Below are 13,768 nucleotides of genomic sequence, written 5' to 3'. Positions count from 1 at the left end.
AAAACTCATGTATCCACACAAGCAAATCACAGTGGGCGTGGAGGCAGTTATTTTAATGTGTTCTTTTGCATGTTTAAGATAATTTACTGTTTTGGAGTTTTGAAGAGTGAGCTTGCAAGTTCATTTCAATGATTTTCTGTACTGAAGGAAAATCAAACTTGAGTAACCTGAGAACTTATTTGAGTTAGGAACTGCTAAATAAATAAAGCTTTAATCTTTGACTCACTATCATTTCACTTCATTTTAATAATATAATAAGCCAGTTGCCCCTCCTTAAAATGTCTCTGCCTAGAATGTGAATAATGATTTAACTTTGCATTTCATGTCACTGGAAACATCTCTAGTGTCTCAAAACATCTGATCGCACGTCCCTTCTTAATTATATACCTGGTGTTCCTCGTGATATTAAAAGGGATTTTCTCTTTGGTCAATCAAGCTTAAAATGCACTAATGGATCAAAGTGTAGACCTGATCCACACTGCATGCTAAATGCATTAACCTGCCAGACTTTAACTCGTGTACAGCTTCAGACACAATCTCCTCTAATCTCAAAAATAAAATGATGTGGCTCACATTACTCCAGGCCAGATGTTTCACGCCTCTGAAGTGGAAACATGAACTACCCTCAGAAAATGACAGATGATATAAAAAAAAAAGTTCAAATAGGCAAGAAAGAATAAAATGATCACTCAAAAGTTTTCTTTTTTTTATACTCCAGAAACTTATGTTGCCCCGGAGGATGATCAAAATCAAACTCTTTAATAATGTCTCTCTCACTTTTTGTCTTTCTCCAGACTCTTAATTAGTCTGCTTGCATAAAAACGTATTTCCACAGTGTTATATTTAGCTGTGATCTGAGCCAGCAATGGGGGTGAGGAGGGAGGGAGGGAGGGAGAGAGAGAGGCTAAACAAAGCTCGAAACATGTGGTAGACACTACATGATGTCACGGCATTAACACTTCCTTTACTTGTCCTTTAAGAACAATTCAAGAGAAAGCTTGAATTTCACCGAACTGCAAACAGTTTGATCAAAACGAGAGCTTCCTGCCTCTCTGTCTCGACACGTGAGGTGAAGAATAAAATGTTTTTATCTATGAATGCAAATGGAAAAAAGTGTTGCATTTCTGCAGCAGATAAGGAGCGCGGAGAGACAGATAGTCCCACCTCCATCTTTATCTGTGTCCACAGGAGGACCCCACACCCTGACTGGGGAGTGTGCTACCATGGTAACCGCCATGTCCCGCCTAACTCGGACCTCGCTGAAGAGCGTTATGCCACATGTTCATACAACAGCGTCCATGAACGGAGCAGTTACTCAATTGAAGTATTGCGTCATTTTTCCCCCCCCCCCCCCCCGCAGGTTTACACTAAACTGTGATAAATGAACTTGACCTTAAAGTAGTGGTGTGATGGTGGCTGGAGACGTGAGTATACTGTGAATACTTCCATGCTAATGACTTGGTGTCGCAGCAGGTACATTCATCAGCGTTGCTCGAGAAGTCACTGGACTCGATACATAAATGAGGTGGCAATATTCCTGTGTGTGCATCCTGCATCCTGCACTACACGCGACTCTGATCTCATTCAGTGAGCAGCGAGTCTCGAGCAGAAGTTAAGAGAGCAAAGTCCCCCGCAAAGACAAAGACAGTCTATTATGTCGGGGACAAAAGAGACCGTTATCACCGTCCAGGCATCATTTGATGATGCCGGGAACATGTCTCATAAAAAATAAAACAATGTTTTTATACACAGATCTCAGCTGCTCTCCACATCCTGGAATCTAGCCGAGTGCATGAAAAACAGTTTAATAAATCAGATGCCATGACATCAGCTGACGTATTGCAGCATTAAATTCCGATCCATGAAAAACGCATAAATCCAAGGGCTATGAGATTCAGGGGACTCGAGATGCATTGCCACATTATGCGTTTTAATGGGTGTTATGGCTTACTGCTGGGAGCTTTTAATTAGACGTGTTTGACCAAGAAAGGTCAAAACTCACAAAGTAGTTTCTGTGAAGTGGTTCGGACGTGAAGAATATTTGGGGAAATATGAGAAATATTGAGTGCTTCTAGGGAAGCAATATTTATTGCTGCTGTTACATCAAACTGATTCATATACAAAAAAAAAGCACAAGACGACATTTGAAATGATTCAAAATGGTAAATGAATGAACTTTTTTCCTGAAATATTAACGAATGAGATGAAAGACGTGTACTCAAAAAAAGTGAGTTGCTTCTGCTCACAGTTTTAATTTTTAAATAACATAACATGCAGTAAAGAAAACACAGAATGGGAATCATGTGTAATTCTTCGGGTGTAATAAGGGCGTGGGCAAACATCGGGCCAGAGGCAATCAGGTCAGGACCAGATAAGAAAAGGTTCACCCTGTTCTGTCTGGTCCACCCCAGATGTCATCACAGTATGCTAATGAGCCGGGGGGCCTTTAAGTGCCGGAGCCCAGCAAGCAGACCAGTTAGGAGCTCCAGAGACGGGGACACATGGCGGCCACAGAACGGGAACGCGTGGAGGAACGTGTCGGCCCGTGAGAGACGCCACACTGCATGCAAGAAGGTGAGTGAGTGCTACAGAGAGGAGGGCGCTTTGTGGCTCTGCAGCAGGTCACAGAGCTGTGGGTGCAGGATACAGTGCAGTTTTACAGTGCAGTTTTGTAAAATAATTTTCTTCTGACTGGCATTTGAACGCAATGTTTTTTTCCCCCAAAACAGCATCTTTGCCATACGATTACCATTTTCACCGGCTGACCTTCACTGTTGTGCATCACTAATGAGCCGTCTACCTTTTGCCCTGCAGATCACAAAGGCGGCCAGAACTGGCTGCCAAGTGGTTATGTCTTGTGCCCCGGACAGGATATCATCTTATACTGTAAGTTTATTAAAGAGACACTACAGTATAGATGATGTACTATCCAGGGTCTCATTCCCCCCGCCGGGCACCATCGGCGCACGCTCTCGCCTCACCGACTGTGGCAGGCTGCACGCGCCGCAGGAGGAGAGGCCGTCAAACCGTTACCATTACTGAGTTTCAGTTATGGTAAGGGTTATACGGCCCTCGCTCAATGTCATCTGGGGCCGGGAGGACGAAGAAAGTCGGTGATTGATGTGATGTATGTGAACCTCTGTGAACCGTCGGCATGTGAAATAAATCCTCTGGCTCCCAAACAAACGAGTACCTCGTTATTTTTGGGTAAAACAAATCATCTAAATCAGGGTTTCAGCACTCTAAATATCTATAAGGATTACTTTAATGTGCTGGCTGGCGCACATCAGCTGTAATATTTTCCCGCAGCAGTTGGCTTGTCTAAGTGGTGATCTCTGCTGCGCGGCCGACTTTATCTAATCACTGGGAAGCAGCCGCTGCAGAGAGCAGGGAGAGCTCGAGGGGCTGACACAGCTTCTGTGAGACATCCGAGGCCTCTCCCTCCCTCCTGTCGCCCCTCGCTTTAGGCCACTAGCTGGTTATTCATCAAGATGCCCCGGATAGAGTAACGCGCCGAGTTAACTCACAGGCAAGCGGGAACGAATCCAATCACCATTATCTGACCCATTTTAGCATCAGGTTAGTGCTCTATTTTGCCATCCATTAGGGAGACGAGTCCGCCCTCGGGGGCAGAGCCGGGGCTTCATAAGAGCCAAGAAAGCAAGAGGGAGGAGGAGGAAGAGAGGGAAAAGGGGAGACGAAAGCAGCAGAACAAAAAGTGATAGTCACGGGGATGGATGGCCACACTTCAAAGGCAGTGGAGAGGGCTAAAGTGGTGCGGGAGTGTGTGTGTGTGTGTGTGTGTGTGTGTGTGTGTGTGTGTGTGTGTGGGAGGAACAGGGGTGGATGGTACATCGGGGACATTTGAGTGAACATGACTGTGCAGGTCCCGCTTGGCGCGAAGCGCTCGCCAAGTAAAAAAAAAAAAAAAAAAGCTCTGAGAGCCAAAGATAAACCACCGGCCTTTTCACAGCTCGCCAGACCTGCTCATCCGTGAGCACACCATCGAACTTGTGTCATAACATCCATTTGGTGGGAGTCCGTGTCATGTTTGTTGCCTAAAATATATCTTTGCTAAATACATGCCAATAGTTCGGTTCTGCAGCTCGTCTGAGCCGCTTTTAATAGGAATATTTTCACCACTTTACAGATTTAGATGTGTCAAATTTAATTGTAGTCAGGGCACTCCTCAGTTTATAATAATACACTATTATAATAGCAGCAACTTACAGGTAATCTCTCAACATAAAAACCTTTAATAACGTCTTCTGAGACTGCATGAATGAAGACAGAGGATGCAGAAGTCAACATTTAGAGTTCTTCTAAACAGGTCCATCTCAGTGGGAGATCTTATCCTTGGTTCGACTCTTTGGGTCTGTCCTTTGCAGAGAAAAGAAATACGAGAAGAGTCGTCTCAAATCACCTCTTCACCGTTTAAAGTCCTTCTCTTCACTTCCTCAGCTTGACTGTGAGCTTCAGCGTTACTTCCCTCAGGAAGACGCGGCTCAGGTCCTCAGCCGCCTCCCGGGCGATGCGCGCTACGATCTGGCCGGCTGTGCCGATCACCATCCTCTGTGGACACGACAAAATACATCAGGCACCAGTGAATAGATGGGACCATAGGCGTTAGTACCATTTTTGATGAAAGATGCTTGGCCCATTTGTGCATTTTTCTAATATTGATAAGTTATTTAAATATCTATAAAACAGATTCTACCATTCTAAGAATGGTCCGAGACTCAAACATTTCAGCACCACAGATGTAGCGTTGAATATTCTCCGCCATCAAATATGTATGGTTTAGAAAGTCTGCTCAAATATTTACAAGGTAAAAAACACAAGGTAAAAAAAGGAATGTGGAGAAACGGCAAATAAATATTAGAAAGCATCAGAGGCTACAGGTGGAGGGAAAGATTTCACTTCCTCTAGTCCCGAGCCTGCCTCAAATCAAACAGGGACATTTCAAACAGTGGGAATTCTTACGGAGTAGTTTTGTTTGTACTGCATTCATGTTACACCTGATTTACGAACAGGAGGAAAACATTCATTCGAGTGTCCCGATCGTGATAACTTTACAAGACATGCATATCTCAAAAACCCACAAATGTGTGGCGAGCTCTTACCATGTGAGTGTCCTTCTTGGCATAAAGTTTCACAGAAATATCCAGCTCGCCGTTTTCTCCATCTTGCCAGAGTTCAATCGACTGAAACGGAAACACTTAAATATTAAAACTTCCACAAAAAGGTCAATAACGTGTTGGTCAATGCGGAACAGCAGCTGTTTTCCCACCACTACATATCCCAGAGTTCTTTGCATGTGTATTAAAAGATGTCTGACTGGGATGTCCAAGTGTCAAGTGTTTCGCATTTCTATACACGTTGAGTTTGTCACAGAACTAATCAAGACTGTGCTACGGTTTGACTTGATGGTGTGATTCGGCACCTTTAGATGTAGGGAATCTGCAGGAGCAGGAAATACAGGAAATAAAAACATGACCATTAACATGCAGAGAGCAATAAAAATACAAAAATAAAAAGTGTAGCAGGTGGAGGCTGATGCCAAAAGCTGCATCAAAGAGCATGTCGAGTGAAAGTGAGTATGAAGGGCATTAAATAAGCCGCGGAGTCAGTGAGATGTGATGGGTGTCGTCAGTGAGCTGTCAGCTTATCATCACGCCTGACTTACAGAGTGTCCTCGCAACGAAAATAAACTGGTTCACCTGTGTCATTGAATAGGGAACTTCCTGGGGCAGACACTCCAGCAGCTTCTCTCTGACGATGTTGGTGCAGACCTCCTCTGGACTCTGGTCGGTCAGGACCTCGCTGTGGTACTGCCACGGCCCCGGTTTGGCCCCGACCATAAAGTATTTCTATGGCGGTGAGATAAAAAGCATGGTTATTGGCATCCAATAGAAATGAAAACCAACCGGTACTAAATGAAAATGAGACTGGAATAAATATATCCAGGGAAACCAACAAACAGTTTTCCCTGCTGTGACCATAACGTGTACCTTCAGCGTCTCCACGTCCTCTCTGTCCACAGCGGAGAGCATGAAGATGTCCTTGAAGTGAGGCCAGCCCTGCTGGCTCTTCAGCGCCTTCAGCTGCTCTCTGCTCAGCACAGAGATCGGCTCGCCGCTGCCGTCGGGCCCTGCGCCGCCGCCGCCGTCCTCGTCGCCAAGCGGCGACTCCGAATCCATCTCCGGCCTCTTTTCAGCCCACGGAGGCCTGATCACCGGCCTGACCTGCATTCGGCGGCCGTTCACCACTCCGCATGTCAGCACGGCCGTGATGTCCAGCAGCCGGTCCTTGGCCTTGACCTGGTCCACCTGAGAAACAGAGGAGCATCGGTGAAGACACCTGTCAGCAGTCAGGGGAACGTTTCTCTCAATGTTTTGGGAAACGTTCCAAGTCTGGTGATCATCTATATTTTCTTATTGTCAAGAGATCCGACAGAAAGGCCAAAAGCAACAATAAATAAATAAACTAACATGGGCACAGTAGTTTATTTCGACTTGATTTCACTAGTAAATACTCACTAGAGCACCAAATTGATTCATCTGCACCTGAAAATAGTCTCCAATGAATCCACTATTCTCTGCTGTTTAGTAAAGTTTACTGAAAGCTACAGCGAACAGCTGTTCTATGAAATTATGTAGCCTTCTGAAAGAAGAAAACAATACATCCATGACCCTTTTATTAAGATGTACGTCTTCAGCAGCATTGAATGGGCCCGTATCATTCCGGGGAAGAATACCTTATTGAGCACCAGGATCGCTGGGATGTCAGGGTGCTGGGCCAGGCATTTGAGCACCTCGAAGTCCAGCCGGCTGCACATCCATCTGTCCGCCACATCCACCAACACCACCACTGGGAATGGACACAGTTTCATTCATAAGCCATCGAAACTCAGCGCCAGATTTCACTCTTCACGTTAAATCGGTCACACGAAAGCATCAAAAGGAAAACTGCGGCTCAGGTCCAAGCTCAGAGCGAATTTATAACATACTTATGTCGGCTTCTTTGACCGTGTTCCAGGGATCCACGAGCAAAGTCTTCTCCAGCTGGTGTCTGTGGAAACAGAGGTATTCATATATTACACCGTATAATAACAGTGTATAGACTGCAGACTTTGACATATGCCAAAAAAACAAAAAACAAAGACAGGCACCTTTTGACCTTGGATACAGTGGTGAGACCAGGAGTGTCCAGTAAAATCTAGACACAAAAAAAAGCACTTATATGTGTCAACATTTGGATTTTTAGACGGCATCATAGCAGAAGAGACATGAGAAGGCTCTTACTATCTGCGTATCATCCTCCGTGAGGACGCCCAGGGCTCGTGACCGCGTCGTGTGCACTTTCTTGGACACAGCAAACACCTTTAAGAAATAACCGTTGGCTTTACAAAGTGACCTCCGCCTCCTTTCTCGCCCCCCCTCAGTGAGACGGATACATTAAAAGGTGTGCAGGTTCAAGAGATCGACAACTTGAGACAAACACCTTTCTGCCAAGGAGCTGATTGGACAACGTGGACTTCCCGGCATTTGGGGCTCCAATTATGGCCACTTTCAAAACCTTTGAGTTGTCCGGCTGATCTGGATGTCTCAGCAACAAAGATATTTGTTCAGCTGAAAACACACGAACACAATGAATCATTAGAGAGACAATAAGAGTAAATACAACATCAGATTGGTGGCAGGGTGACGTCGGCAGAATTTGATCAGACGCGTCTGGGGATGTAAATCTGGGAGGCAGCGGTCTGATTACCGCTGTCCGGCGGAACCGAGGCTGGAAGGCGATAAAGGCTCCCGTCTGCCTCGGCTGCTTTGCCTTTCATCAGTCTGTTGAGAAATGCCTCCGATGTAATAAAACAGGCGGGAGTGAAGATAAATCCGGCCCTCCCTCCTCGCTTGCAGGCAGCGTTTCCTGTAAAGACATCAACATCACCATCACTTCGCTGCAGGGAGGCCTGATTCATTGCGCCTCGCATCACTCGGATGCAAAGTAATGCATTCAGATGGTGCTCCTCGTAAAGTCGTTCATTAAATTTATTACAGAAGCCTCCGAAAGATCGTGCAGATGGTTTTGCTGAAATGTAACTGTTAAATGTTTTACACAAAAAGTAAACTTGTTGCTAAAGCCATAAAGCATTATTTTATTGTCATCAGTAACGATAGTTCAAACTACGGCTGAAATGATCAGTCAATTAATAACTGATTAAGTAATTTATCAAGAAGAAATGTCAAAAATGTGCTGGTTTGATATATAAATGTGAGGATTTGCTACTTTTCTCTATTTCATATTATTGTTTAAATTACATAAAAGTTAAATGTCACTACGGTTTGGTCCGTCTTCAAGCTATTTGAGGACACCACCTTCTTGTGATGGAGAGTTTTAGCACGTGCCTTCATCAATTCAAGTGTTTATTGTGGAAAAAATGTCTTCAACACATCCCTGCAACAAATGGAGGGATGTGCTGTAGGATGTCCCTGCAAAATTAAAAACCACAACTTGTTCACCTCCCCTGTTGTCATTGCTGTACTGTGCTTGTACCATAGACTGTATACACTGCACTCTGCATGTCGCTCTGCTCCCTTTAAACGCCAGTGAACGCTGAGTTGAAGGTCACATTTTGTTTAAACATTCATCCCATGCCCCATCTCTCGACAAGCAGCCCTACACATTCCTTTGCTAAGTGAATGTCATTCAATGAGCAGCAGAGACGCTTGTGTTGGGACTGACCCGCCGCGAGGAACCATGACGCACTTTCCTGTCGAGCACACGCGCCGGGGACCAGTCTGGAGGAGACGGTCGAGTCTCGGAGGAGCCGAGCGCACACTCTGAGAGCCATTTGGGCTTCGACAAGCAGCTTCTGTTTCAGAGGATGTGACAGGTCCCGTCGTCTCAGAGGTGAGCCGCTTGTTTACGTTCACGTTGCCTACCGGGAGGAACCATGTTGCTTTGACCAAAGAGGAAACAACTTCCGCTATGAAGAGCGTCCTCGCGGAGGTTTGGGTGGAAGCTACACCGCCCCCTGGCGACCGATATGTGAACTACACGATGCTCTTCCTCCTGCGTGCTGTCTGTTAAATGTTGCTCCTCAAAACTATTGAGGTAGAATATCAATTAGACCACGAACTACTCTTAGTTTTGTCATTGAAATGTTTGATGCGACTTGACGGACGCTACGTATGCTACATGTAGCCTACATGTTGATATTTATTTAACTCCCATGCAATAGAAATGAGGACAAAGATAGACCATTACATTTAAAATAACTAACTGCTGAAGGTCTTAGAGCCGTTTTGACATGCAAAATAATTACACCCTCATTTGTACTTGTACATGTACATTAATATGTTTGTTCGGTTTTTGTTCCAGCAAACCCTCTGTAACTCCCAGAATACACCTGGGGCCCCAGTTTGGGAAACACCTGTCTACAGCAGGTATATCAGTGTGGCAACTCCAAATCAGCTCATCGCGGTGCACAAACACATCTGCCGACATGAGCAACGCAAGAGTTTAAAAATCGAAGAGCGTGCTCAAAAGGATCTCTCGACTGGGGTGCTATTTTCTGGATGAACTTCGTGAGGGATGGTGCGCCTATGACCACACATCAGATTGCACCGTGCAGACCTTTTTCTCCCCCTGTCCCTTCTTGTCCCTTGAGTACACAGAGCAGAGCTCATCCCCAAAGGGTGCTTGAAGCGCAGTGGTGACAGTGTTGTTGAGGATATATATCGAACATGCACGCTCAGAGCAGTGTGCCATGAACCTGAAGAGAACAACACAGCAGGCTCTCGCACCCTGCGGCTCCTCGGCGCTAATTCACGATGACAAGCTGATATAATGACTTGATAACCATGAAGTCTGTAAGGTTAATCATCACACTAAAAGGACACCGTTTTGCATATTGATTGATTACTGTAACATGTTGTTTTCATTCTGTGTGGCAAAGCCAGGCAGAGCAGATGTCTCCCCGCAGTCCATCAAACAGCGCCGGCTGTTAGTCCTCGAGGACTTGCTCAGGGCGGAACAAACACCTCCACTGGGGAGGATGATGAAGGATATCAGGTAGCTCACAATCTGTCATCATCTAACTCTAAAAGCTCGGCAGCAATAGAAGGGCAACAAAAAAATGGAGCTTTTAGCAGACACTTACTGCCGAATTCCAATTGAACCAGAAACCAAAAAGGATATTTGAGGATCAGTAATGTTTGAACTTTCTCTCTATCTGCCTCCCTCCCACTCTCTCTCCCTCTCAAATTCATTCAAGGCCCTTTTCTCCCTCCGGGCTTTCCTCACATGGCCATTTCACGTGGGAGTGTATCAGAGTTCTTTCTATGACTGCATTAACTTTGGCCTTCAGAAAGAGCTCTCTCTCTCTCTCTCTCTCTCTCTATACACACACCAAAAAAAAAAAGACAAAAAGGCTTCGCCTGCAGACCATTTAATCATAAACTGTAGCGCACTTTGCCATCTGAAGTGCACTTGCCAATGAGATTCAGTATGATGTGATGGAAAGCTTCCCTCTGCTGCTCCAATTCAGTGGGCCGTTGATTCCTAATCAATCTTGTTTTTCTGTAATTCGAACAGAACACTCTGTATTGATGGGGGATAGGTCAAATCGCCCTGAATATGCAGAATTTCCGCCTGCAGGTGATGTCTGACTTTCTGCCACATCAGCCTCTTGTTGACTTGCTAAGAACACGTGCTGGGATTAGACATGCCATATACCTGGCAGCTTCCGCACTAATAGGACGATCTGGCTGCTCGCGTGGAATAACAAAGTTCATAGAATAATACGTGCGTGCCATGGGGCATGTTCAAAGGAAGCAACAACAAAAAATAAAAAAATCTGCCGGTTGCGTCGGAGCATCCATCGCTCCATCACCGCTGATTGCAGTGAGAGACGTGATGCTGCACAGCTGGCTGTCTGTGAAACAGCAGCTCCTGAACTTCTTTCATGCCGAGGAGTCCAACGCAGATATGGGGCTATTTGCAAAGGCTCCCCGCAGATTAATGAGCGGATGGATGAATCTCCAACACTCGATGAATGAGAAAGCGCTGAGATTTGCACTGTTACTTCTTACGCGGTGCTCCGAAGGTCCCCCTAAGGTCCCTCGATTCGGCAATCACTGCTCTATTCGTCTGCGTTTTAGAAAGAGGTGATTTAGCTCCCAAACTACCCATATAGGTCACGCTGATGCTCTGATTGTACAATCTCTCGCTCGGTGGGGGAGATAAAGGGGGTGTGGGGGGGTGCAAAAAAAACTTTTATTCATTCTAGACTTGCAATCGATGGGACTTGTCTGTGAAGTGGATCAATAGCGCCTCTCTTTGAAATCATCAATCACGTCAGTGGCGAATTTAAAAAGCGTAATTAGGAACAGCGTCCTAAACATCCTGTATTGACGTCTTCTTTGGTATGGAGAAAGACACCATTCTGCATCATTAACTTTGTATTATTGCGGGATGGAGCCTGCTGCTGCTACTTCCCCACCTGCTGAACTCGGAGCGCCGCGTGTGATTGGGCTTTCACACCAAATTCTCTCCCTCTTTCACTTGCTGATGGGGGAAGTGAAGCTTGCATGCCGAAATTGGCTGGAGTATTGTAATAAGCCCGGTCCGTACTGGAACCCGGGCCTCCACAATGCTTTCTATCGGACATGTTTGCAGGAGTTGAGCGTGTGTAATTTTCCCTCTAATCATGGTATTTGATTACTTTTGTGCCAGTTCCAGCCTGACATGACACGACTCGGTCGAGGGCACACGTTCTCCAAGCAATCCCATGACTTGCCACAATGTTCACTGTCGTCCATCTGTCTCTCTCTCTTGTAATAAAATGGCATCAATACTGTGGAGAGGGCAGGTGGGTGGTTGTAATGGAGTAATTTATTTTGGTTGTCACAGAAATATAAGTGTTTGATTAGGGAGCCATACACATCAGGCTGCACAAATAGAACCTTTCATCAAATCACAAAGCATGTGACACTATTGACCGCGGAGTCTTCTCTCTGTTGTTGTTTTTTTTGTATCTTCCCCTCACACGATTCATAACACAATATCTGCAGAGCGCACCGATGCAAAAATGCAAGGTTGATACATGCTCAAGGCAGATCTTGTGCCGGCGTGCCATGATGAGTGTTACATTTGGGCCAGTGAAACGAACACGAACAAGATGTATGTTTTAATGCAAGAAAGAATGATTATCGTTATTAAATGACTGACTGCGTTAGAGATGCGTGACGTCCATATGGTGGCTCATCACGGAACTTAAAAGGTCTGTTCCCCTAAAGGATGTCTTCTTATTTTAACTGATTTAGTTTTCATGTTATGCTTATTGCTCAAAAAGTAGTAAGACAGGTGACCTTTTATCAGTATTGCTTTTGGAGCATCAAGGCTCACTGAATGGTTTGATGAGTATGAAAATGATATGAATTGCCTTCACAGTCACCTGATCATCTCAACTGAACTGATTCCAGGGCAAAATGTCAGATCACCACCACCATCACAACTCAAATCAATCCACTTAATTAATCAATGCCAATCCTGCATTGAAGATGAGGCTTGTGATGCCCAATACCTTACTAAGAAATGTTTAGTTATCTTTTTCCTGAAACATCTCAGACAATTATTGCTTACTCAATGCATCATTATTGTATTACAACCCAAATCTGCATGCACGCCAACGTCAAAGGTTGGGATAATTGAGTTTCCTCTTCTGTGCACCGTGTGTGAAGGATGAGGGGAACACTGTCTGACAGTAATTGATCTTGAGAATAAAAACCTTTCTAACATTTATCATGGAAACAAAGTGCAACAAGAAGACGATTGTTAAAAAAAACAATTGTAGAATATATCAGAGATTTTGCGTGATTTTCTTTTAAGTTGTGCTTTTGACTAAAGATGTTAAGTTACTTTCCACCACTGGTCATATATGTAAAGCTAATTTAGCACCATAACAGCCCATGAAATGATCACTATTACTATAATTTTAAATATTGAAATATGAATGCTTTCAACGATTTACATGTACTTTTATATCTTACAGTCGGCACAATGATTTAACATGATATTTTCACCTTCTGCTTGGCAAACGTCCTACAAATACTCAGGCGTCCAATTAAACTTCCCGCTGACTGTCCCTTTAAACCTCTCGGCCGTCCTGCGCAGCGCACGGCGCAGTCTGGAACGGTCCCTGTTGCTGCGCATGCGCCGGAAGTTGCTGCCGCAGACAGCAGCAGCAGCAGTGATTCGGCAGCGCAGGGGAACGGGAGAAAATCTGTCCGTTTTAAACCATGGCGACGTACTAAACGATGCCTTTCGCAGAGGTAAACGGAGAGTAAGTAGTTGTATCTTGATAACACGGCGGCTGCCTGACACTGTGTGACATCCTCTTGGATTGTGGCATAAATATTAGGAAAGCTAGAGTAGGCAACAATGGGACTGTGTGTGTTTCTGACTGGCTAGGTTAGCTAGCCAGGAGCCAGGAGCCAGTCAGCTGGCACACTGACTGGCATCATGCAGGTTTAGAGCTGCTGAACTGCTCCCCTGTACTGTCCGTATATCTACTGTATCAGCTGTCTTTTATGAGCCAAACACATTTTATTCAGGCACTAAAGGAGCTTACATTATTGGTCAAAGCTGGTGTTCACTGAATGAAACTGGGCTTGTGTAGTTGAACTGTCTAGCTAGTTGTTGTGTTTTTCTTTTTTGCATTCGATAACAACCAGTGAGGATTAAGCAGACCTCAATTTGCCTG

General features: G+C 45.0%; 1 protein-coding gene across 1 annotated transcript; it reads right to left on the bottom strand.

Annotated features, from left to right (window-relative positions):
* Window positions 1-4,122: 4,122 nt before the first annotated feature.
* On the bottom strand, window positions 4,123-8,950 carry eral1 (Era-like 12S mitochondrial rRNA chaperone 1). The gene is made up of 11 exons (XM_079171070.1): window positions 8,746-8,950; window positions 7,771-7,929; window positions 7,504-7,631; window positions 7,305-7,382; window positions 7,172-7,218; window positions 7,010-7,071; window positions 6,758-6,870; window positions 6,012-6,329; window positions 5,721-5,870; window positions 5,124-5,204; window positions 4,123-4,572 (listed from the first exon to the last, which is right to left on the bottom strand). The coding sequence occupies exons 1-11, from the start codon at window positions 8,852-8,854 to the stop codon at window positions 4,450-4,452; spliced, it is 1,368 nt and encodes a 455-aa protein (XP_079027196.1). The 5' UTR covers window positions 8,855-8,950; the 3' UTR covers window positions 4,123-4,449.
* Window positions 8,951-13,768: the final 4,818 nt, after the last annotated feature.

The sequence above is a fragment of the Pholis gunnellus genome, assembly GCF_910591455.1.
Source record: "Pholis gunnellus genome assembly, chromosome: 13".
Lineage (NCBI taxonomy): Eukaryota > Metazoa > Chordata > Actinopteri > Perciformes > Pholidae > Pholis > Pholis gunnellus.
Note: the sequence above shows the minus strand (reverse complement) of the source record. Positions and strands in the feature narration are given on the sequence as shown.

Excerpts from the sequence above, each read along its gene's own strand:
- eral1 (XM_079171070.1), bottom strand. The coding sequence starts at position 8,854 with ATGGCTCTCAGAGTGTGCGCTCGGCTCCTCCGAGACTCGACCGTCTCC. Across the intron at positions 7,930-8,745 it reads GTCATGGTTCCTCGCGGCGG|GAAACGCTGCCTGCAAGCGA; the intron begins GTCAGTCCCAAC and ends ATGTCTTTACAG. Across the intron at positions 6,330-6,757 it reads CGATCCTGGTGCTCAATAAG|GTGGACCAGGTCAAGGCCAA; the intron begins GTATTCTTCCCC and ends TCTGTTTCTCAG.